At 25.9% G+C, this 27,442-nt stretch overlaps 1 protein-coding gene across 4 annotated transcripts in view; it reads left to right on the forward strand.

Annotated features, from left to right (window-relative positions):
* Nucleotides 1-27,442, forward strand: part of LOC129606305 (SH3 and multiple ankyrin repeat domains protein 3) — a 291,247-nt gene that overhangs the window by 246,317 nt on the left and 17,488 nt on the right. For all 4 annotated transcript variants that reach the window (XM_055516558.1, XM_055516559.1, XM_055516561.1 and 1 more), the window contains 4 exons: nucleotides 11,074-11,199; nucleotides 11,338-11,669; nucleotides 21,825-21,993; nucleotides 25,317-25,511. In XM_055516558.1, coding sequence (XP_055372533.1) covers nucleotides 11,074-11,199; nucleotides 11,338-11,669; nucleotides 21,825-21,993; nucleotides 25,317-25,511 — 822 coding nt within the window. The remainder of the gene's footprint in view (nucleotides 1-11,073; nucleotides 11,200-11,337; nucleotides 11,670-21,824; nucleotides 21,994-25,316; nucleotides 25,512-27,442) is intronic.

Below are 27,442 nucleotides of genomic sequence, written 5' to 3' on the forward strand. Positions count from 1 at the left end.
GGTTCAATACTAAAAAAAGAAAACAAAAAAATGTAGAAATGTAATAATAAAAAAACCATATAAAAAGTCATTTTTCATTCATAAAAACATAGAAATTATCAGAGAATCCAAAATGCCTTTACACTTTTAGTATTTCAGAGAAAAATCAACATGAAAAACAAAAACAAACAAAAAAATTATATAATAACAGTATCAGCAGACTTTTTATAGTTCAGAGGACAACAACCCCATAATTTTTTACCCTTATATTTAATAAAAATACTTGTACATATATATATATATATATATATATATATATATATATATTTATGAATAATATGTTTTCATATACAATTTGAAATACAGTGTGATTCCGAATTTTTCAAATTTGTTTTTACAAATGAAAATTTAGGGAAAATGTGAGTACAATTGTAAACTGTAATGATAATTAAACTGTCAAACTGTAATGATAATTAAACTGTCATATGTATAAAAGTATATGTATCTTTATTTAGAAAGTAAGAACTTGTCACATTCGCTAATTATTATCTAAAATTTCGCACAAATGTATTAAGCTTCGAAATTTTTGATTGAGAGATAACAATTTAAATTATACTTACGGTACCGAAAAGAAAGTACCGTAACAAATGGATTTTTTTAGCATGTTTTGTACAATACTTTCGTACCTACTTATTGCAACTAGAATTTTGCTGTCTCATCGTACCTACATATTTAAATTCCCCTCTATTATGTTGTTTTTTTCTGTTCAGTTGTTTTACAATAAGTGAAGTGCTAGTGGAATATTACTTTAGTTATCTTTAATGTATTTATTTTATCCAGGCATCTGTATACGTCAGATTTTACGAATACCGAACCACCTGATTAAAAAGTTTTGTACATTTTTGTAAAAATGTTTAGACTTTAACAAAGCTAGTTTATTCTGAACTTAATTTACTTAAATATATTGTAAAATCGGTTAATTCTCAATTATTTTTTTTTAATTTTCAAACTAAATATTAAAGCTCGAGAAAGAAAAAGTTCAATAGCAACTCATATGCATATACATATTAATACATGATTAAGATCTTAATGGGTATTTTCCTGATAAAATAAAAATTAAATGTTTGTATTTGATTAATAAACACCTAGTTCCTTGTCTCAGATATTATTACTGGAATAAAGATCATAATATGGCAGAAATTCTTTTAAAAGTCAACATATCGTCACTATTTTTTGCCCTCTACAACATTTTATGTTCTGCGACAGAGCATTTGAAGATTTCCTTTAGCTACAAATGCATTGAGAAAGAATTTAAAAGAAAGAAAAGAGTCACTTTAAAAACAAATATGTAAAAGAAAGAATAAATGAGGGTGTTAACGTTTTTGGAGAATTGGAGGTTAGTTAAATTTTATGTTGTTTATTTTTTTAAATTTCTTTCCCCCTCTTTAAAATAAGAATAAAGGAGTGGGTTCTATTTATGATATTGTGTATACATTTGCAATATTCTGTTACATGTACATATGTACGTATATATTCGGAATTCTTCCAGGTTTTCTCTTTATATAAATGTACATTCATATATGTATAGTTTTGTTTCTGAATTAAAATTTTTTCTAGAAGAACATATTATTGGAGCTCTTCAAGAATAAGAGAAGGGGTACAAAACGATAACGTATTATATATGGCAATGTCAATGCACGTGTTTAAGTAATTATTTTTTAGCTCAATGAATTCAACAAGATACAAACTGACTGAAAATTATGATGTTATTCGTTTATGCCATATTGTTTATAATACTTTATTTTCCCCTCCCACCCACACATTTTACTTTTCAAGCTCTGTTGTAACTTTTGTTTTTTTCCCGTTAGTCACTTCTAATGAAAAGAATTTCATAATGAAAACAAAGAGAAAAAAACAACATTTACAAAAAAGAAAGCATATAGATAGAAAGAAAAAGAGGAGGAAAAGAAAGGATGGGAAGTTAGAATTTTCCGAATAAAGAAGAAAGAAGAGAGTTTATAGAAGAAATTGAGGAAGAAATGTACGAGTAAATGTCAGAATAGGGAAAAATGTGAACGCGTTGATGATTTTTTTTTTGTTGTTCTTACGAAATGTTACAAGTTATTTTGCTGTTTTAAAGACTAGTTTTTTTTATATTTTATTGTTAACTTTTTACCATTTTCTAACTGCATTTCGTTCTGAAGAAATTAGAAATGAAACGTACGGAATAAAAATAATGACAAATTTCATAAAATACTTACTTATACATACGCACTTACATATATCGTACATGTACGTGTGGTTATTTAAACAGCAAAGGAGCAATGCCTCTGACGAAGAAAAATATGAGAACAATTTATTCTCAAAGAGATGGACTGTTTCAGAGAACAGTGGTGAGGGGAAAACCAACTGCACACATAAAAGGATTTAAACAAGCAAAGTTTTCTTTTTAAATTATCAGACTGTTCAAACCTTTATGAATGTTTTTCTTCCGCTTTGCTATTACTTGTTGTATAGTTTTTTCTTTTTAATTATCGCTATTGTAAACACGGTAACACAAGCCCACGTACATAAATGTAAATGTATTTATGAGTGAAATAACAGACAAACAAAATAAAATAATCATCACTGACATTTTATTTTCTGAGTTATTTTAGTTTTCTCATTTTAAAGATGATTATTTTTGTATTATTGGAAAAAGGTGCAAAATTAAGTAAATAAAATGTATTAGCTTTGTGTTTTTATATTAAATAAAGAAATTTTGCTAACATCTTCTTAAATAAAATACAACGGTTACATTAAAAAAATTCTTGTTAAAGCCACTGTTTTGCAATTATTGTTGATAATAGAAAAAATTCTAAATATAAAGAGGGGAGATAACTAAAAATTCTTCTGCTCTTGTAGGAAAATAAGTTGGTCTTTCGAAAGGACCTATTTGTATACAGAATTTCAGGTTTCTATCTTGAAGGGTATAGGAATTTTGTACGCAGACCCACAATCAGGTGAACCGACGAATTGAGACTAATTAGCATTATTTTACCATTTTTTTTTTTGGAAAAGTGTTGAAAATTAAGAGTACTTATGTTGTTTTTTTCAAATTCAAAAAGCAACAGCATTAGTGTTCTCACAGCATTTGTCACAGATATAATTTCTGATATCTAATGAGCAAAAAAAAAGAATGATATAAATAAAAATGTTACAAAAGTTTCATAAACCATTTTCTTGTTAGCAATTTTCTAAAAAAAATTTTTGAAAAAAAGTGCTTATTAGTTTCACTCTGTCCGTCCATCCGTCCGTCTGTTTGTCTATTCGCGTGTCTGTTTACAAAACTTCTACATTTTTGAAGATAGAAAGCTTAAATTTTACATATAAACAGACCTTTTCTAGAAACTTATTTCCGTAGAAGAAAATTTTTGCCTATCTCCCCCCTTTAAAAATTATACCCCCCTGAAACCACAAAAATGCCGTTTTTTAACTATTTATTGTAGTGAAACCATAAGCATTTTTCAAATTTTATAAAGGCAGTGGTTTGCTTCTGCTATCGCGGGATACTATAAATAAACTTTAAAAAAACAAAATGGCGGCTAAAATTTGCCGTTATCTAAAGTTCGTTTTTTTACAAATTTTTGATACCGTTTTTCTTTCGCACCGTATATTGTAGAAGTCGGAAATTTTAACAGATTTTAGACACCAATAAACAGCTTATTTCATTAGAAGAAAAAATTTTCCCATCTCCACCCCCTCACAAATGAGTGCCTCTCGAAATTTGTAAAATTTGAATATTTGGCACCTTGTATTTGCGAAACCGCAAGCTTTTTCAAATTTCTATAAACGCAAAAAGCTTACGGTAAATTCCATGTCATTAAAAAATATAATTATTTTTCTTAACTTACGCAACTAACCGTTAAATTCGAGCATTATGGTAACCCTTTTTACTTTGTTCCAAATCGTTCATCCGAAATATATGCAATCCGAGAAATAGTTTCGTATATGAATGAAAATAATTTTAATAGTGTGGTAGGTTTACGTAAGGTATACGTAGATTATTTTTAAAAGCAGTATTTTCATTTGTTGAAGGGAAAAGTTCTACAATACAAACCATTGATTTGACCCAATTTTATTTTTAAAAGCGTTTAGATTACCAGTCCCAGTAAAAAATATTTGTTAGAAAAGAATCTATTAAGTTTTCTATTAAAAAAGTGAACGTTGGACTCGACGGTTTGAAATATGAAACATAAATGTTCAGACCTTTATTACAAAACAAAAAAGTGTTTTGGTTTATTTTGAACTATTGCTTTCTTTATTTAGATATATTTAAATTAAAGTCCTTAATAGATTACTGTCCAGGAGAATAAATAAGTTCAACCATAATATCTAAGATGAGTCACTTGATGTAATGGAATATTATTAAATATTTTTTGATTTTCTCAACAAAAATTGATTTCAAAATTTGAAATTTTGCATTGAAAAGCTTAGTATGTATTTTTGAGTAATATTCCACCATCTCAAGTGATTCATCTAACAGAATATAGGTGATTATCTCAATTTTTGATTTTTAAGTTGTTGAAATTTCATTATATTAGATTTTAGTAGCAAATTTTAAACTTGAATGATTGTTTTTAAGAAATCTTTAAGATCCTGATACATAGAAACTAATTCAGATATTGCATAGAAATTAATTAAAATTAAAGTTTCTGTATAATGTGCATATGTAGATGCATTTTTTGAAAAATTCTAAAACAATAGTTAGAAGTGTGGAAAGATATCCTTATTGCCTTAAAATATTTCAGAAATTCTTGAATATTGAAAGGTAAATTAAAGGAAATATATTTGAAGCAATCAATTGCAAGAATAAATAGTTTTAACAAAATCTAAAAGGTTATACAAAACTTTAACATGACAAAGCTTATTCAACTAAACTATATGGTGTTCAACTAAATATGACTAGGTTCCTGAAGTGTTGATCGTTTACTATTCACTTCATTATGAGCTACAACAAAGTTATTCTTAAACATTGTTGTTAAATTGTGTTTTTAAGTGTGAAAATTTTGAATTTTTTCACTTTCAATTTTTTTTATTTCCCCCAAGTGATGTTAATGTAATTGAACAGGTATTTGAAGATTTTATTACAAGTTCATTTTGTTTCGATGATTCTATTTATGATATTGGTTATAATTTTTTGTACACAGCATATATGGGTGCACATAACATTCATTTTTTATATTTGAATATATATTGTGTGTATGTAAAGTGCATATAAAATATTTTTTTGCATACACAGGAAAATAATGATGAATGTATAAGAATGTATAGTTAAATCAACCATAACGAAGTACCTTGTGCGTTAATATCTAGATTGAAATTCTTTCAGTTTCTTTTATACACTTATATAATAGGACGAGTTATGAAATTTATGGGAATGAATTTAGATATTAAGATTTTTGATTTGAGATTATTATGACACAATTTGGTATATTAAATATAAATATTTTATAATGCCTTCTTGAATTTTCATATTACATTATTTAGCAACAAATATCTTACGGAAATATCGAACTTAAAACATACATATATTTTTATATATAGAATTTACAATTATCTAAATATGTATAGATGCATTTAATATACCTGATCTAGAACAAATTTTGAGCCAATTATAAAATTTCGAGTTTGTAATTTTCTTGGAGTGAGAATGTAGGAGGTACGAGTGGTACTTCTGGAAAGAAATTGTAATGCAGTTTCGGAAAGTTAAATTTGTTACTATATTGCTAGATTTAATATTTTATAACGTAGTTCTAATTTAGCATTACAAAAGATAATTGAAGCAAAAAGATGCGAATTTCGTGTACAAACAGTTCTTTCAAAATATTTTAAGAAAAATTTTCTAATATGCATTCAAGATTGCCTTATAATCTAAAATTTACAACATATAAGTTAAAAAACTTTTGTTGAAAAAGTTGATTTTTTCTTAGTAATTCCGTAAAATTATGAAAATTCATCTAGATTATAAAAGTATTTGCAGCAAATCTGATTATTAGATTTAAACTGTAATATTTAACGAATTCTTAAAAAAAGTTCCTTCTAATAGTTTATAGATACAACAGCTATACCAGAAATTGATTGCATATTTAAAGTAACAAAACTGTAAATCACAAAGGTTTTAGTTTCCAAAAACGATTGCCCATTAGTTATCTTAATTTGAAGCAATTGCCCCCAATTTGAATTTAAACAGCAAATAAGTATTAAAATTCCAAATTCTTTAAAATTTAAGATTTTAAGTTTAAGGTTTAATGATCCTTTAACAATCATTCATTTTTATGGTATATTAATTTTAGATTTAGCTTTTCTTCAACTTTGAGCATATAAAATTTAAAAGAAGCAAAATCTTTCCATATTTTGTTTCGTTATGTTGTGTTTCATGTAAAATCGCTCAGGTAACAAGATTGTATATTGAAAAAAAGCAACCTCGTATATAAAATATTAAAAAAAGGAGAACAAATAAAAAGAAAGAATGTAGAGAAAATTTTTCTATATTTTTCTGTTTTATGTTTTTTTTTTAAAGAAATCAGAACAATGTATAAGGTCAGTGAATGCAAAACCACACAAGAGTCCAGTTTAAATCAACTGTTCTTAAATAAATCTATGGTACAATTGTATGGTTATAGTGCATACTATGCATAGCTATGTCATGTGTGTACATATCTATGTGTATAATACATATGTACTAGAATAGTTAACAACGTAAAAAGGAATTTTTTGCTAGTCGATAGTTATTCCATTTGCTATGGTTTGAGTTTTACTTTTGTTACTCTTTATTGATGCTCGAAAAGGTATCGGAATGAAACAATGCGCCCAATAAGGTCAATGACTAGTATTTATCTTTTATTATACTTTAGCATTTTTTAACTAAAGTTATCATGTTGGTTATAGATAATTTAGTTATATGATTTTTTAATATTGAATTCCCTTCCTTCACTCTATTGAAAACTAAATTTTTGCCTATTTTTCAATCAAAATATGTACGTACATAGTATACTTTGTAACAAGTACAATTGTAATTTGTTCTTGGAAAGCAAATTTTTCGTAGGAATGTAGAAGTGAAAACATACATACATATATTTCGCCATCTGTGAAAATTGCAAAAGCTTTATTTCTGAAAATTTATGTTGCATGTATCAGATATACATATAAAATTTTTTGTTGTTTACAAGAACTTTGTACTTCGAAATCTATTTTACCTCAGAAATGGAGATTTAATGAGATTGAAGTTCATTATTAAGATTTTTTTAATAAATATTAGAAAGTAATGCGAAATAAAAAAGAGTTTATAAATAAAACGAGTTTCTCGAATTTTGGATCAACAAAAATAAACCAGTGATTTTTGTTTTGTTGACAGAAATTGGTTGAGGTGAGTTCGGGCGTCTATTTTATGATGCTCAATCCGTTGATACATCAAATTAATTTAAATTCTTTATTGGGTATTCGGAATTGACATAACGCTACATTGATATCTAAAGATCTTTGGTAGGAAAGAAAAAAAAATTTCAAAATTTAGTGCTATCGACTCTTAAAACCAAACGGGTTCTTTGCTTGATTTTATAAAAAGTAGGCTATAATTTTGACTGTTTCCCATATGGCTGTACTTTTGATATACGCTAGAATGGTGGCTCAAAAGCCAATTTAACAAGAACGTAACGAATTTTATATCAACGCGAATTGAAATACATAAGTATTGTCAAAATAATTCTTATTTCATATTTCAAATTTTTGGAGGAAGATGAATTGTAATGTTTGTAGTACCGAACTTTTTTCATAAAAAAGGAATGTTTTGTTCGTCATGTAAACTGTCTTTCATAAACTTTTTCATAAAATCATAAATTCATTTATATCAAAATTTTGTAGTGATCAAGAGCTATTTTTTAATTTTGGTGGCAAATTATACTTGTAACACTGTTTTATATTGCCAACCATATTCTTAACGAATAATATTTTGCTCTATTAACCAGGTCCTTATTAATTCAGATTTTTTGGTATTGAATTCGACTTCTTCAGATATTTCAATTCAGGTTTAATTTTCTTTGATTTTTGATTTCAGTTCAATGGCAAAGAATACAAGTTTTTTGTCTTTTTCAAATTTTTCTATTCCATTAGATTTTGTTCGCTTATTCGTATAAAAATTGTCATCTTTTTTATTGGACAAAAAAAAAAAAGGAAATTTTATTTTATTTTTAAATATTTAAACAAATCTTTTGACATTCACAATGTCAAAAAACAAGAGAAAGATTATGTAAAATGTTGCAGTTAGTTTTTATTCTTACATTTTTTATTACACACTCAAACAGTTTTGCAAAATAGAAAATAATGTATAGTACAGTTAGTGTTATGTAACTGATATAATAAAATTTTACAAGTTAACCTTCAACTATATAATATCCTTTGTCTTATTCACTTGAAGGACATTAAATTAAGAATCTCGTAAAAGTAAACATTGTTACTCATTCGTTGAACGTTATAAAGATGCTGTTTTTGTTGCGTATGATATTGCAATTCCATACAAATGTATGTACGTTACTTAATATTAACATGAACGTTACTTAATATTACATATACATATACACGTTATATGTATCATAAGTTTTGTTCTTGACTTACTGGAATTGTTCTGTGAGCCATTAAAATGTTGAAAAATACTAGAAATGAAAATTAAATTAATCATTTCAGATTATTCATAAATAATATGAAGGAAACGTTTTCATGTGAGGAACATAATTTTAATAGATCTTCAATGCGTTATTCTGCCGTAAAAAAGTTTTTTTATTGCCTTCGGTAAATTAATTCTATACTGCTTTTCTTACTTCTTATTGATCAAATTAAAATTTTAGTATTTATATATAAATAAATTTTAAAAAATTTATATTAGCCTTACTAAAGGATATGTAAATTTATATTTAATATAAATCCAATTTATCAACGGAGATTTTAATATGCGGAGGGTTTGAGCTATTATATTATTCATAAATTTTTTAAATAGAAAAAACATGCGAACCCGCTTTCTCTCTTTTGGGAATCTGCGAACGCATCTAGATTAAATTGATGTGTTATTAGCTACTTAAATTCTCACGCGAAACTACAATTTTACAGAATATTCTGTTAAATCAACTTGAGAAAATTTACTGTCATCGCAATGTCAGTTGACATGTCGATTAATAATCAGTTTAATAAAATCAAAACGAGATAAAAAAAAAAGTTGTACTAAAGAACTAGTTTCAGTTGCTATATTCGTTACTGCATATTTTTAATTAATAATTTCTCAAATACACACACATTACTTTACTAAACTTAAATTAGAAAGAATTGGAATAAAATTCTCCTCACCTATATGGTGAAATAAATCCAAATTAATTCAATTTTTTAAAAATGTTCTAAATTTGTAAATGATTACCAGCTTAAAAAGAATATTTATGTATAATAAAAAATTTAACAGTCTCATATTTGCATAAATATGTATGTATTTATATGGCTACAAAAATATGTTTACAAATTCAATTTAAAAATTTAATAAAACTGCACTTGTGAATAAAACAATTGGCAAAATTATTTTATTAAAAATTCCTTTAAGAATTCCAAAATTAAAATTTTAATTTCAAATAAGTTTTCATTCAAACTTGTCATGTCATTCCACTGCCATAGATACAAATGCATACCTACATACATATACTATATATAAAATTTGTATGCTTATATAATTTTTTTTGTGGATTTTATTTAATATTTAAAAAAATAATTCTTAAATGTGCTTATTCTTATTTTTTGTAATTTTATTTACAAAATTTTCGAATTTTCAGTTTAAAAACATTATAGACCTTATAATCTTTTAAGAAAATCTTATCCATTTCATGGATTGCCATACTTAAAACATTAAGATATAAACATACACACACACACTCATATATATATATATATAAATATAAAGCTCTAAAGATCATTGCCTCATTCATTATTCAATAAATTTTCAGAAACAGAAGAAAAATTTATCTTCCACTTTTTCTTATTTTCAAATGTAACTTATTATGTAAGTGTTATTATCCTTGAGTTGATAACGACTTATGCGAGACTAAAGAATTTTATGCTGTTTTTTCAATAGTTTGTTTTAGCTCTTTTATTTTTGTACTTGTTTTTCTTCTGAGTTCTTGCAGATAAAAGTGTTTCTTTTTTCATTTAGTGACAGCATTTATGTAGGTCAAGATTTATATTTAAAAAAATCTTAAATAAATAAAAAAAAATTTATTTGTGTGCAAATAATTTTTCCAAGCTAACTGTTTTCCTTATGTGTATTTACATTTCTTTTAATATCCTGACTCAGAATAACAACATAAGGAGAATTTAATTTGCGCATAGAAACTTGAAATAAAATATTCAACTATAACGGACGGCTAATTTCGGAGTAATGAAATTAAAGTTTTTGTTTACCAAGTTCAATAGAAATTTAAGTTTTTGAATTTGGAGAGTAGTTTAAAAATTTAATAATATCCAAAAAACATAAAATTTGAATTAAAAATTTTTCATGAAAATTTCAGAGATTTTAGAGAACATTTGTTAAATACTTCCTTATTAACTTTAATACTTTGAATTAATTGAACAAAATGCTTTGCATTTAAGTAATTGTTTACGTGATCAAATTTCTTATGGTTTGCATATGGAGAGCTCATAATTTTACCCATAAAAATTGAACTCAAACTAAACTCTCCTAAAAGTATGTAATATGGAAAATTATGATATTAAGATCAAAATGTAAACCCAACAGTTAAAAAGAAAGTCCTCATTGTTTAAGGGAAATGTTTCCAAAGGTTTAACCCATTGGAAACATTGCAACAAAGGGTTCCTATTGAGGTTGTGTTAAATTTCTCATGAAAAACGAACTTAATATATAAAAACGAATTTAATATATGCAAAATTTATAACATATTTTAGCTCTCAAATGTCGTCTCAAATGTTACTTTTGTAACAATTCTATCTCCTTTAACACAAAATTTATTTTTACATTCGCTTTAAAATAGTTTAATTAATTTCAAATCGTATTTTTTCTGTGTTTAGGAACTGAAAGAAAGCTTTAATTATGGATTATTTTGTCCTCCATCTAATGGCAAGGCCGGTAAGTTCCTAGATGAGGAACGTCGACTTGGCGATTATCCATTTAATGGACCTGTCGGATATTTAGAGGTATGAGTTTAATGAAATTTTTATTTTTATTCATTTATAAACTTTTGTGTAGGCATCTTTAAGCTTTTAAATATTTTTTGCAACTTGTTTTTCAAATTTAATTTTTAATGATAAATTATTTATTTCTTTAAATTTTAGCTTAAATATAAGAGACGAGTTTACAAAATGTTAAATTTAGATGAACGTCAGTTGAAAGCATTGCATACGAGAGCGAATTTACGTCGTTTTATGGAATGTATAAATGGTGGACATGTTGAAAAAATTGCAAAAATGTGTGCTAAAGGGCTGGACCCAAATTTTCATTGTCCTGAAAGTGGTGAAACACCACTGACTGTTGCAACTGGAACTAAAAAACCAAATAAAATTTTAATTGCATTAGTAAATGGTGGTGCACTTTTAGATTATCGTACCAAAGATGGTGCAACAGCATTACATAAAGCAGTTGAAAAAGATTCATTAGAAGCTGTGACGTAAGTATTGAAAAATTTCATATTTTTAAAATTGCTATAACTTAGAGTTTTCTCAGTGTAGATATAAAAGTTATTTTTAGGGAAAATTTTAAAAGTCAAATGTCCCCGATAAATATTTAGTTTTGTATTCATTTCAGTGACTTTTCAGCTTCAATCTTCTAAAAGGAGTTTCTAAAGTTGAACAATATTTTATCTTTAAAAAATTTTCTTCTTTATTTAGCTTACCGTACAAAATGAAAGAAGAAAAGTTTCTTTTTCAAAAAGGAAAATAATTGCTCCTTGTCCAAAAACCAAACTAATTTTTCCAAGTATATCATTACTTCAATTTGACTTCAAGTCACAAAACGGTTAGTTTTGAATACAAATAAAGTTGCGTCCAAGCAATGGTTTGTAATGTAGCAATTTTCCCCTTCAAATGAAAATAAAACAATCTATGCACCTGCTACCTTTTTAACTTCCTTTCATTCATATAGGAATTTATTTCAAAAATTGCATACGTTCAGGATAAGCACTGTACGTTAAATAAAATAAAACGACGTTAGCATAGCGCTCGAATTTAGGCATGAGTTAAGAAAAATAATTATATTTTTTAATCGCGTGACATTTACCGTTAGCTTTCTGCATTTTGGAATAGTTTTTTAAATTTCAAATATGGTATGTCGTAGCAGAAGAAGCCAAGAACTACTTTTGCTTTTGAAAAATTTGAAAAGTGGTGGTTTGACAGCTACAAGTGTATAAATAGTTTAAAAATAGCTTTTTTATGGTTTTGGGTATTTATAACTTTTAGAGAGTGGGATATAGATAAAAATTGTCTAACGAAAAAAGTTTCTAAAAAAGATCCATGCATATATGAAATTTTAGTTTTTTAAGGGTGTAGACGTTTTGTAAACATCTCCAGGGACGTACGGTACGAAAGCATCTCCGAGTAAAAAGCGTAGTAGTATTTTGGTAAAGTTCAAATATTTCAAAGGCATTGTCGGTGAAGTTCGTATAGAAAGAAATGTCTTTCGATAATCATAATTTCCGTCAATAAAATACAAAACCGAAGAGGCATTTTAATTCTTTGATTCTAAACTCTCGTTTCTACTAAAATTTTTCTTAAAAACATTGTACTCTTTAATGAAATATTTCTTAAATGTGTTCCGAAGACAAGAAGAGGAAGAGTATCAAAATTTTATAGAATACTTTTATGTACCAAGAAATAGAAACGCTACCTCTGAGTACACACACACACTAATTGAAATTCAATTATAAATACAAGAAAACTTGTTTAGAACGGAATTTAACAAATGATCTAAAAAAGGTATTTGCAAAAACAAGACGAATAAACAAAGTAAAAATTGTTGAAGTCAAAGAAAAATTGTGCAAAAAGAAAATTCCTTTCTTAATCTATAAAAAATTAATCAAACAAAGAAGAAAGAAAGAAAAGGACAAATGTATAATGCATAGAACAAAATCCACTATTTAAGAAAAGATTATTGTAGCTTTAATACGCAAGAATTTATGGTCAACCTTTGCTGTGATATTATGGAATCTCGTATATCTGTTCTTTCTATTCTTTTTCCAATCTCTAAATAATGGTAATCAGCAAATAAAAAAAAACCAAATGCATTTTTCAAAGATTATTTTTTACTAAAAAAATTTAGCGTTTACCAGCACGCGCGTATTAAAAAAAACGACAACTACAACAAAATTGTTGTTATCTTTTTTTTTTCTAAAACCTTGTCTGAAAACGGTTTAGTAACCTTTCTTGGAAATTTCGCTCTATCTTTGTACAAAACACTCGAATATCTTTTATATTCGTGTACATAAACCCCTTAATGTACAAACATTTATACAAATTCATTTAAGTATACCCACATATTTACACGTATATACTTAATAGCACAAAAAAATAATGGTATTTATCTGTAATGTAATTCAATACAGTTTGAAATTTTGTATCCTCGAAATTTTAATAGTTTAAATTTTATGAAGGTGAATCATCTCGATTTTATTGTCTTATCTTATTAACTAATGAAATATTTGTATTTGCTACATACTTACAAAATTATCACAAAAAACATTGTTGGAATTTATTGCAGCAAAAATTATTAAAGAATTCGCTGAGAACTGTATTGTATTTGGTTACAAACTGGACAAAAAACCAAACCTAATTGGCAAATGAGTACTAATAAGCAAAATTTGTAAAATAAATTTTAAATCAAATGTCTTAAAAATGTGAACGAATTTTCGTTATTAAGATTTTCGTTATTTTATTGAAACTTTTACTCGCTTATAGATAAAGAAGCAGTGCTTTAAGTTTTCTAAAACTAAGAACACATTCTTTAGAAACTCAAATTTATAAAAATTAGCGTAAAGTTAGGACTTTGAAATGCTAAAATTGAGGAGAGGTGAGGGATTATATAAATTAAATTTTGAATTTGTGTACATGTGTGTTAATAAACAACTTCAAGTAAAAATAAGTAAAAATTAAATATGACGACAATAATATTATGATTAAGGACTACTCTATTTTAAAACCAAGAATAATTTTTAATATTGTAACTTGAATTTGTTTGAATAAATTGTAAATGGGACTAACGAATAAAATAATTCCAATAAGTACCTACATATTTTGCATTTCTTTCTTTAGTTCAAATAAAAATGTAAATAATACCAGAACTACGGCAGCGGACTGATTACCTTGATATTTTTGGCTATTTCAACTTTCTTATAAGCAAAATACCTAATTTTAAAGCTATTTAAAAACAAAATTAGTTTAATGATGGTAAAATATCAGTTTCGTCTTAATGTCGATTCAAGCTATGTTTTAGTGCGGCCACAGAAATAACAACTTCTTTCTAGTTAATTTTTCAAAAAATGAAAATTTTGAAATTTATTTAACTAAGCTTATTTATCTTTTATTTTGGGAACTGATACAAGTTCAATTTTTGTATAATGAACTTATACAAATCACAAAAAAACAGTCCGATTTGTGATGTAATTTTTTCGAATAAGAATAGTTAGATTATCTGAGGATGCAAAATATTATTTAATTAGCTTACAAAAATTTTATAAATCAAATAATACAAGCAAGATGATTTTATTTCAAGCAAAGTATGTTCAAAAGTATATAAACACATTTCAAAAAAAGATATACTCAATCTTAAGAAGAAAAGTAGTTAATGCTCAATTTTTAATTAATTTTAAATTTAAATCAAATTCAAACATATTTGCATGTTAAGCATGTTTGAATATTACGTTACAACGAATTTCTTTGTCTAACATTATTCTTAACAAAATTGCCTTTACGATTTGCATTTATTGTATGCAATACGGTCGATAAATAAAACGAATAACGATGAAATAGAAAATAATTTTTCTGTTTTATACTCCTTAGGAGCTTCTTATATATACGAACTAATACTTTAAAATCCTACAAAATTATTCATTCTGATATACTAAAATAAGACCATTGTATTAAAATATTTGAACTTAAATTTGACTATAAAAATTCTATACATTTGTTCATTATGTATTTAAATAGTGTAAAATATTGTATTGAGCTTAATCTGTTATAGTTCGCAATGAATACAAACATTATAAAGTAACAGTTTGAAACTTTTGTTAACATAAAACAAAAAAAATATGATGTGATCAGAACATAATCGATCGCAATGTGTATTGTCTAGTTTAGCAAAACTGTTACAGAAGATTATAAAAATGTTAATAAGCTTTTAGCTATTCGAATTTCCAGAAAAGTTCATCAAAATTAATTTCGTAAACAGCCCAGAACTTAAATTTCAACTAATTCTACCAATTAGTTCCTTGGATAAGATACAAATTAAAAATCAGCCCCTAGTTCGGTTTTCAAACCCTAATCCTTCCGAATAATTTCTAAGTTCATTCTTTTAACAAGCTGAATTTAAATAATATACCAAAAGTTAATCAATCCGGGGCATAGCCAAAATAAAGTCCCATATAAAACTTCATCAAAATTGTGCACACACACACCAATAGATTGACAGACCGACAGACCGACAGACCGACAGACCGACAGACTAACAGATCGACAGATTGACAAACAAACAAAAGAACTAACAGACTAAAATCTCTCTAAAAATAGATTATTTACGCTTCCCTAACATGGGGAAATCCCACCAGAAACTCGACATCCGAAATTTGGTGCCATCACATAACCTCCTTTATTGTATACAATGCAGTCGACAATTATGAACGCTTTTACCTAAAAATTGATGTGTTCAAAAACACTTATTTTTGTTTATTCTTGATTATTTATAGCCCTGTTATACGTTAAAAATATGTAGATAGTTTCATATATTAATAATTTTATTTTTCAACACAATTGCTTGTTCTTAAAGCATTAAAAACCATAAATAAAATATTTTCTATTGCCTTCCTTTCAGGAACTTCCTACCATGTTGAATTTTTCTTTAATATTTTTTTCCTTTCTATGGAAAATCTTTTATATACCATAATCTTTATTAAACATATAATCTTTTATAACAGTTGGATAATACAAAGAACCTCTGTAATTTGTGGTTTTCTTTAAAGAATTCATTTAATAAAATAAATTTATGTATAGGTGTTATATAATAAATGGATATCTCTATATAAAAGAACCTTTTTACAAACTTATTTTGGGGAATTATAACATGGGTATCAAGAATTTAACAGAAATTTGCAAGAAAAATTAAATATAGGGATGTTTAATGAAATTAGACGCAAGCCCAAACAAGCAAGAATTCAATCTCTATAGTTTTTAATTACTTTATAAATTTCATGAATAAATTACTAGTAAATAAGTTTTAAGTAAAAAATATCAGTCATTAACACAAGTTTTTGTTTGTATTTGTAAATGGAAGTTCTGACTCGATAACCGTTCGTTTCGAAAATAAGTTTTGAAAGGTAGCTCAAAAGTAAGTCAAAAACAATCTATAGTCGGAGTAAAACCATGTTTTTGTGTCGAAATTGTTCTATGACGTTTGTTTAATAGCATATAAAAAATTTTGATAAGCACCGCTGAAATTTTTAAAATAATTTCAAAAATATCTGAAATTTACAATAATCCTATTTTATAGGTATTTTTGCATTTTAATTTGATTCGTAATAAAAAATTTAAATTATACAACTTGAACAACGCATTGTAAATATAACTAAGAAATTATTCAATGCTAAAATGTTACTAATAATTCAATTTGGAAACTCTAAATAATATTCTGTAATATCTCGAAGCAGACCAAAACGGATTCATTCTCATTTTAATTAATTTTTAACAAATGCTAGAGGGATGAGAATATAAAGTGCTTGTGATGAATACAACTATTAATTTGGTGATAATTGAAAAAAAATAACAGGAATAAATAAAAAAGGGATTCTAACATTTTTTACTTCAAGATTTTATTACCTTTCTAAATTTATGCTGAGCATATTGTTAATCAAGGGTGCTGCTACATATTGTGCTAATGGGAAATGTAATTGATTAGTTTAAGAAAATTCTCTTTATATTTTTCTCTATTTTCATATTATAAATCTAATTTATTTACCTATATTATGAAGGGTGTGCTAATTATTAATGGTATATTATAGTTCCTATGATATACCATTGATATCAATGGGTAATTTTTACTTTAAATTTACTTTGAGAATAAAAATCATGTTTTCAAATTTTTTATTCCTAAATTATTTCAATTTTTATATTAATTAAGGAGTAGTCAACTTTAATTTCCAAGACGTACCGTAACTATACCATAAAATATGTATGAATGTGTGTAAATGGAATATAAATGGTAAAACTTAAATATATAGTCCTTGATTGTTACAGGGCGTAGCAAAAAAACGTTCGAAACATAAAAATATTTCCATTATATATGTAACAGAAGATAAGTATAGAATTTTTATTGCAATTATTCTGAATTGCATTTTCATTTCCGATTACTTGCATAAATCGGTGTATAACTTCGTTTTATTATTTTTAAAATCCTATATTTTATGTAGGTAATAATGGCAATGCATTCATTTAGTCCTAAGTAAAATTTTCTTTATACTTTTTTTCTTTATATTTTTTTTTTTGCATTCTAATAAAATTGAAAAATGTTCTTTTTAAATTAAAAATGAATCGAGTTCATATATATGGATGTATGTATGTATATAGAAACTGACCTATACATAATACATATTGGCATATTATATAGAAAGAAAACCTTTTATATAACGGACTGTAATACAAAGTGTCATATAAAATGGGTAAGTCTTAAAGGAAATTCATGTTATATGGGAAGGTAAAATTGTAGTCTTCAACATAAAATTAAATTATAAATGTGTTCGAGTGTAGGTGCTTTACAATATTTCGCTTCATGATCATTTTGTAGAGAAAATAATTTAATATCCTGCAGAAAAGGATGAACTTAATTTTCGTTTTTTTTTTTATTTTGGACAATTTTATTAAACATGCTACATTATGCATTTAGGAGATTATAAAATATTTTTAATAATTTATTTGATTCAAGGTAGTTGAAAAATTTTAATTATTAAAATTAATTAAGAAAATTGCACTTGTATAATGTTCAAAAGTACATAAATGCAAATTAGTGGAACTAATTGAAAATTTTTAGTTTTGCTTAATTTTTAATAATTTGTGCAAATGCATAAGTCAAAGTGTGACCAAAAATCGATTTAATCCATTTTTCCTTACTTAAAAAGTCGAAATGAAAATTTTTCCGAAATTATTTTCACGTTGTTGCAATATATAAAATCTGATGTGGTCAGCACATAACCGACCGCAATATGCATTGTCTAGTTAAGTGAAAGTGTTACAGAATACTATAAAAATGCCTGTTATATACTTCTTTCCAATTTTTAGGACATTAGTAAGCTTATAGTTAACATACCTAGAAAAATAAAAATGTAAATTTGAGCCTGAGTAGAGTTTCGCTTTGTACTATCCGAATTCCCTGAAATGCTTGTCAGTTAGTCTCGATACAAACCAGAACTCAAATATCAAATTTCAAGAAATTCCATTAATTCGTTCCGTAGATATGATAAAAAATGTAAAATTGGCCCCCCGAATCAGTTTCCGAGCCTTGATCCTTCTAAAAAATGTATATGTACATTGGTTTAATACGAAAAATTTAAATATTAAATTTATATACGTAAAAATGTATATTTGGCCCATAGTAAACGTCCAGTTGCAACGCCTTATTTCTGCCAAAAGTATGGAGGCTTCGCGCACGGTCGAGCGAAGCTTATATATTAAATTTCAAGTAAATCTGTTGAATATTTTCTTCATAATGATCATTCTTCATAATGTAAAACGGGTCCGCTAAGTGCAGTTCCGTGCCATAGTCGAAATAAACTTACACATTATAAAATTTCATCAAAATCGGTTCAGCCGAACTTGAGATCCACGCGTGCACACCGACAAACCGACAGGTTGCTAAAAATAGTTTATTTACACTTCCCTACCATGGAAAAGTGCGTTCCCACCGAAAACTCGATATTCAAAATTTGTTGCCATCACATAACCTACCTATTGTATAAACAATGCGGTCGCTAAAAAGCAAAACTGACCGTGCCAAATTTGGCGATCAAATAGCTATTTTACTGAATAAATCTTTTCAAAACAAAATAAAATGAAAATAATAATTTTCACTTTTTAGCATTTGTTTTTGTTGTGCAAAAAATGCAAATTCTTCAATTATAGCCCACGTTACTATATTTGGATGTCTGAAGCATTTGAGAAGTTTTTGATAGGATGCTTGTCCTCATAAAAGTAATTTATTTTTGTCTGTTAGGATTTTTCAGCGTTTCATATCTGTTATCGTGACACGTTTGAAGCTTGGAGTTAAAAAAATTTAAAGTGTTTCGAGATAGCTTTTGGTTATTATTTATTCAAATGAAAAAGTGTATTGGGAGAGGAGAGGAAAAGATGGTAAATAACGATCAAGGTAACATAATGTTCATTAGTTTGCGCAACAATGAAAAACTACCTGAGATTCTTTAGTGCAAGTATATTAAATTAACGTGGAAAAAATTCAATCCATGTTATATTAGAACATTTCAAGTAAATTTTGGAAAGGAAAATTTCTTTTAAAAATCACCTAAATTATTTAATAATAAACAACGTTTATTTATTATTTAGTGTATCATATAGAAATTGAAGAAAATAATAGGAAAAGTAATAAATAAAGGCATCCGAAATTTTTGATTGTAAAGCGTTTTTGTTTTCATATCCTTTTTAAATTATGTACTTAAAATAATTTATTTTCTGTTTTATTTCTTTTAATTTTCTGCTTCGCTTTCACCTTTAAAAATTTATATACAATAATTATACTCGATTTTGGATGTTCTGAATTATCCCCAAAGAATATTATCAGATGAATTATAAAAAAATTCACGAACCGTACAAGTTTATAGAATTTTCATGTTTTTTTTCTCCTTATCCTGAATCTAAGAAATTTTAAAAATTATTCATGTTTGAAAAAATTATTTCAAAAACGGGCCGAAATTTGTTTTTATGTTTTTTCATTCCAGAATAAGCTGGATTCGTAATATATGGGCGTAAATATACATGTTTATATATATATATATATTAATACGTTTTGTACTCTAAATTTCGTTGAAATTTTTTAAAATTTAATTTCCTGAAAAAATTCAAGATAAATGATAATAATAAAACCAAAGCTTATTATTAAAACTTTGTCTTTAAGGAGACGAGGCACTAACGGAAATTTATAGGAAAAGAAAAGAAAACTTACCTACCATCATCTGTTTAACTTTAATGTATAAGTTTGGGTCAGAATAAATATAATAAAAACAAAACAAGATAAAAGAAAGAAATATTTTTGCACGACCGTTCTTTTGACACCATTTCCTATAAAAATTAAATAAAGAAACCAAACGCCCATTGAATCATTTCTTTATTTTGTATATGGAGGATCGGAGAATAGAAAAATCCAATCTTAATTAAACTTTATCCTTAAAGGCCTTTTCAAAATAAAAAGGACATGCGATTCAATGTTTTATAGAAACAATGGAAACAAATTTTTCCTTTTCTTTTTTCAACTTTTCTTTAGTTTTTCAACAAAACTTTTTTTTTTATTATTTTGATTTTCTTCTGGCTCTGGAAGATGGCTCTGTTATCGCAATTATTTCACAGTACAAAAATTATTGAGTTCTACTTGAGTGATTTTCAGTTTCTTAGTTTCATGGCAGTGGAATTTTGATTATTATTTTAAGGCACATTTAAGGAGATTTTCTAAGGATTTTTAATTTAAGAGATTTTACTTCTATTTTCTTTTTTTTTTATACATAAATAAGGTTATTTATAACGTTTTAAAAATATCTACGTGAGTTATATTCATGTATAAAAAGTGTGAAATAATAGTTATAAATTTTGATTAACCGTTCAGTTCTACATAAAAGACTGAAGATTTTGTGCTTCAAAAGACCAGACTTTATTATTTGCGAAAAACTATAATTCTTCAAGTTTAGAGTAATAGTTTTTTATATTCCACAGGGTCAACCTGCTATTATTATATATATTATGTAAGTAAAATAATATTATATAAGTTTTTATAAACAGTGGAGAGCAATTTCATAAATTTAAAACTAAATACATATAAAAATTTTATTGAGTTAACGTAAATTATGAAGGAAGAGCAGTTTTGGGATTGTAAAAACTTTAACTTTAAGAAAATTTCAAAAAATTCGAAAGCAAATAATAATACTTTCAAAAACTGAAATTTTGCAGAGTTAAATCTTATAGATCAGACACCTTGCCTTAATGCTCTACATGAAGTTCTCTATGTTTTCTTTGAAAAGTAATTATGATACTAGAATTCTTTTATATGAATTGTTATTTGTATTCATTTTACGAAATCTGTTAAATATTAAATATGCAATGAAAGTTAAAATATGAAGCTGGAAAAGCGAAACATATTTGTAGATAGCGCTATTTTTATGACAATTTCTTCTCTATTTCTTCTGCTTACGTGCATGTGCAATATCGCTGTAATGATTTAAAATGGCCATGTATTTATTTTAGAAGCATAATATAAATTTAAAATAATTTTTTTTTATTTGAATTGAAAAAAAAACTTAAAGTCGTAAAATATTGAGCAAAAAATTACTTTTTTTTTTGTATTTTTTTAGAACTTTATTAGAATTAGGAGCATCACCTAATTATAAAGATGCAAAAGGATTAACACCACTTTATTTATCAGTAACAAAGAAAACAGATCCAAAAATAACTGAAAGCTTATTACATGATCATGCAACTCTTGGTACACAGGACAATCAAGGTTGGCAAGAAGTTCATCAGGTAAGTTAAAATGGCTTTATCAATTTAAGTACGTATAGTAGACCAATTTTTTTTTTGTATCTCTCATTGAATTTGAGTGGGAATTGGATTAGTATACATAAATGAAAATTATTTATATTAGAAGGAAAAAATGTACGCTCTTAAAAGCAAAAATTCAGCATAATATAAAGAATTTTATCTTTCATAATTTGTATAAAATTCGCTTACTTAATTGATTTATTTAACAAAAGAAAAGGGTTATCATTTAGTCCAATAGACAACATAAAAACTTAAGACTTATCATAATGTCTTACTGTAAAATTACTTAAATTTTAGTAAATCAATTTTTAAGGCAAATGTACAAAACAGAAACCAATTTTTTTTAATAGCTTAAGTTATCGACAATTGTATAACAGTTTCAAAGGTGAAAGTACTTGTACGTCACAAGTCTTGAAATGATGACGAGGGAAACTAATGAACACATTGTTTTTTAGGTTTCTTTTTTTTAAATCTCATATGAAAATAGTTATCTGCTTAAGCTATTGCTGTTTCAATATTTTCTGCTGCATATTTCGAGGAAAAATTGGAAAAAAAAAAATATTATTAAAATTGTTATATCGTTTGAGAGAACTTAAAAATTTTGATCCTGTGATTGATTTGTTAATATTGCTAAAATGCAGATCAAGGATATGCAAACTTACAGTTGTATAACAATAATACTGCGTGTCCTTCTAACCTCCTGAAATTTTAATGATTTCGGAAAAAAATCTGAAAACGACGTTTATAAAATATTCGTTCTCTTTTTTATTACTGCTACATAATGCATGTAGGTTGCAGAGAGAGCAATCATTATAATAAATTTAATAATAGACACACATATGTGTACATAAATTATACAAGTACATACAATACCTACGCTGAAACATTTAATAGGCACGTGCTCTTCTATTAATCTCTCTTGTATTCTCTTTTATATTAAATTTTTTTTTATATTATTTTATATTATACAAAGCAAATATTAATTAATTATTTTTGAGGTTAGGTCAGCTTTGATTACATTTTTTATTATTTTTTATACTTGTTCCGCTTTTTATTTACGCTTGTATATGCATAATGTATTTCTTGTATGTATAATAAAAATAGTTAATAGAAAAATGAATATGTCAGCTTAATCTGACGTATGTGTACATCATACTGTATATATTTATAAATTTTTTAGTACATACGTCTTAATTAGAGAGTAGATAAACAATTGTTTTATAAGAGACTGAAATCTATTGATCGGCAGGAAATTGTCTATTGTCTTTTCAATTAGTTGTGCGTTAATTTATACATATATGAATGTATATATCTATTGCGAATTGATAAGATTTTACTCTTAAAACAAAATTAAAAATAATTTTTAACAGCTCGTTTCTTATTTTATTGTTAAATCAAGCATACAATCACTTAATAAGACAATTTGGTATTGCGTTTGTATAGTTATGTACATAATTAGTATGAAAAATATAATGCGTATAATGAAATAAGTCCCATAATTAAAAAAATAAATATGAAAGGTATATAACACAATGTTGCGGTACCAAAAATAAAATCACTGTTTGTTGCAGTAAACATTTTAATTCAGATATTTAATTTTTTTATTCTAGGAAATTAAGTTAGGAATCAAATACTAGTGTTAATATTTGGATACTGCTTCCATGTGAAAAATATTTCAACAACCAATTTTAAACGAAAAATCTTAATAATTAAAAAACTCGTCTTACTAACAAAGAAGAAACAAGCTTATTTTAAGAATTAAACAGTGATTCAAAAATTTTTCTAATCAAACTCGGCCTTGAATCTCAGGGGATCAATAAAAAAAAATATTTCCGTTTTAAGAAGGTTTCCGTCTTACACAGAATTAAAAAAAAATTTATGAATTTATAATGTATGTAATACATTATGTTTATTACACATTTTAATTTTAATTCAAAATAACAAAAATTTAGCTTAACCTTTTCCCTTTTAGTTAAGCGATTTCATATGTTCCTTTCAAAGATAATGTGTTCTCTATTTTGCACATGTTACTGCAAAAAGTTTTGAAATTATTCTGAACACTTTTATAATTGAAGCGGTAAGTAGACAAAAGGATGGACTTAAATTTGCATACTAACACTTGTTTTCATTAACGAATTGTGAAAATATTAATTTTTTCGTGACTTACCTCCTATGTGCACTGTCAATCTCGTCTTTTATTAAGTTTCTAGTTATAAGAACAGTTGAAAATATATGAAATTTAATGATGTTCTATCCGAAAAGCTCGAAATTTCGTCAAAATGTTACTCAACCCCTTTGTCCACTTACCTCTTCAATTATTGAATTTTTTTTGTTAATTTTTTCTTTAGCTGGAGAACTTATCAACAAAATTTTGAAATTTAAATTCAATTGAAATAAAAAACAAGATAACCCAGTAAAATTTCAAATTTAACCAAACAAAAAAGATTTAAAAATACCCAGTAAACAAACCATGATACCAAATGGTGATAAAAGTGACAATAATTAAGTTTACCCAACAAAAAATTCATATTGGAAGTGACATAAAGTTTGCAAAAAATTAAACTTCAAAATAGAAAACGAGAACGGGGGGATATAAAAATACACAAATGTGATATTTTCCCGTTTATATGACGCAAAATCTTTCCGTTTCCATCTTAAACTATTTTCCGTCTTATGCGGGTTGCTTTGTATGGAAATATGAACGTGCAAAAAAAAGTTCGTTTTAAAGCAGGTTTTCATTTCAAACAGTGTCCGTCGTAGGCAGGTTTCACTGTATTTCGTAAAAATAGAAAATATCTTTATATTCAACTTAAAAATTTGCATTGTGGTTATAAAACACAAATCAAAAAAATATTATATAAAATATGAAAGATAAAATTTTCAATTATTATGAGTAGAAATTTTCAAAGAAAAGTATATTTGTAGTGATTGTGGGCGGAATATTAAAAGTGTCTATTTTATAAATTAATATTAAATTTATACAAAGAAAAAATTTAACTATTGGTGATTTAGAATTGAGCTTTATTATAACTTTGTTCTTAAAATATTTTTGAAAAAATTTATGTAGCTCAAATCTAGATTTAATTTTAATATATGGTTTAAGGCACTTTTAAGATGTAGATTAAAAATATTTATACTTATACATAATTTGATTTGACGAATAAAAAAATAACTCTTTCTTTAAGAAACTTGTTTAGCTTACGATTATTTATATACTCTTATTCTTTTTCTTAATATTTCTTTCTCTCATTTTTAAATTCAAATAATCAAAAAAAAAAAAAAACAAAATAATAATAATAATATAGGCATGCCGACATGGTCTAGTCCACCATTTGGAACATTTATTGTTTTATGGTGCTGACATGGATGGTCGTAATGCTTCTGGTAATACACCATTGCATGTATGCGCTGTTAACAATCAAGAGACTTGTGCTAGAATGCTTCTATTTCGTGGCGCCCAACGTGGTGCACTTAATTATGCAAATCAAACTCCCTATCAGGTATTTATTGTATTTTTAATATTTCTTTTTAACAAATAATAACATTTTATCATAATTTACTTATGTATGTATGTATTATATTCATTTTGTAGAAATATGCAACTTTTGATTTTAACTTAAAATTTCTTTGGCCAATTTTCGAAAATATTTAATTCAATAACACTTTTATAACATAATTTTTTCCTGAGTAAATATTTTAAATTATTTCTAAATTTTGTGATTGACAAAACCTTACCATCGCATATATTCAAGTTAATACCAAAAATTTTCACTCATTATTCAATTCTTTTACATAAACTATAGACAAATCAATAGCAAGTGCTAACAATTATCTTTCTAATGGCAAACTTTCTAATAATTTAATCTTAAATTTTAAAATTTCTGAAATAACGTTAAAACCAAAATTTTGTATTTCTGCATTAACATTTTTCTTTTTTAAATAATTTTTAAAAAATTAAACTAATTTACAAGAAGGTTTTTATTAAAACACTTATTCTTATACTAAAATTTTTGTTTAATTTAGTCAAAAAGAAAAGATTAACTACTAAAAGGAATAATTGATTTATTTTACAAAAATAATAATTTTATTTACAATATTTGAGCGGAAAATATTATGCTAATCAAAAACTAAAAAACTAAGTGAATTACAAAGTGAAAGAAAATTTTTTTGTGCTAAAATTTAATTAAAAACTTTTTTAACACATTTGTTTCCTCTCTCATTTAATGTTAATTGCAACTTAGCCTTTTTAAATAAATAGCATAATATTTTATGTTCGACAATTATTAGAATATGTGAAGGACATTATTTTTTTTATACAAAATGGTCGTATTTTTTTAAAAGATGTTAAAGAGTTTTGTCTAACTTTTTAATTGATTAAATTAACACACTAGTGATTAAATACTACATTGAAAAACGTGAGTGAATATCTTTTGAATGATGTTTTAACTATGTGAAAAAGTTATTTAATTGCTGAAAAAATAAACTATCAGAATTGAAGAAGAAATTTCAATATTCGTCACATATAAACATAGGTAATAAATTTAAACACGATCCTTATACAGTATGGACTTTTTAGCATATGTTAATTTGCAGGGTTTGGTTGAATAATTCGATGGGTGATTGAAATAAGCAAATTTTCTCGTAACTGCATTTCCGTACTCCATTGTTTGTATCGTTTCAGTTGCTTTAAGGAATGGATTCTTGCATATTATCTAAATAACGTAAATTAAATTTTTTTTATGGGATGTTGGTTTTTATAAATGTTGGTATGAAGAAGCTGAAATTAAATTGTATTTTTTATCGTTTTTACACCCTCACTAAATGAATTTAAATTTAACCAAAAAATTAGGTCTTCGATTTAAGATGCCTAGAACTCAGAGCTGCAAGGAATTGAATATTCTCTTCGCATTAAACTAAAAAGTTAAAGAGGTGTTAAATATTAAAAAAAAAGTAATGATAATCGTAAAGCGTTACAAAAGAATTCACAAAACACTTTGTTTAAAATTTCAAAAATCATTCGGATGTGGTCATCAAATAACTGACCGCAATGTATATTGCCTAGATAAGTAAAAGTATTTTTATGTGTTTCAAACACTTCTGTGCAATTTTAACGACACTAATATGCTTTTAGGTAACATACCTAGAAAAATGTGAATACAGAATTATACGAAAGTTCATCAGTAACTTCTGGAACCAACCTAAACTCAAATATTAAATTTCAAGAAATTCCATCAATTCGTTCCGTAGATATGGTAAAAAATGCAAAATCGGCCCCCAGTTTGGTTTCCGCACTGATCTTTCCAAAAAATTTATAGATTCATTGCTTCAAGACTTCGAATTTAAATATTAAATTATTTCAATGAAATCAGTTGATTATTTTTCTTTTCATACGCAAAAATGTATATATGGCCCGTAGTAAACGTCCAAAAGT

This window comes from Condylostylus longicornis, unplaced genomic scaffold (assembly GCF_029603195.1).
Source record: "Condylostylus longicornis isolate FDR11 unplaced genomic scaffold, ASM2960319v2 ptg000018l, whole genome shotgun sequence".
In the NCBI taxonomy this organism is placed as follows: Eukaryota; Metazoa; Arthropoda; class Insecta; order Diptera; family Dolichopodidae; genus Condylostylus; species Condylostylus longicornis.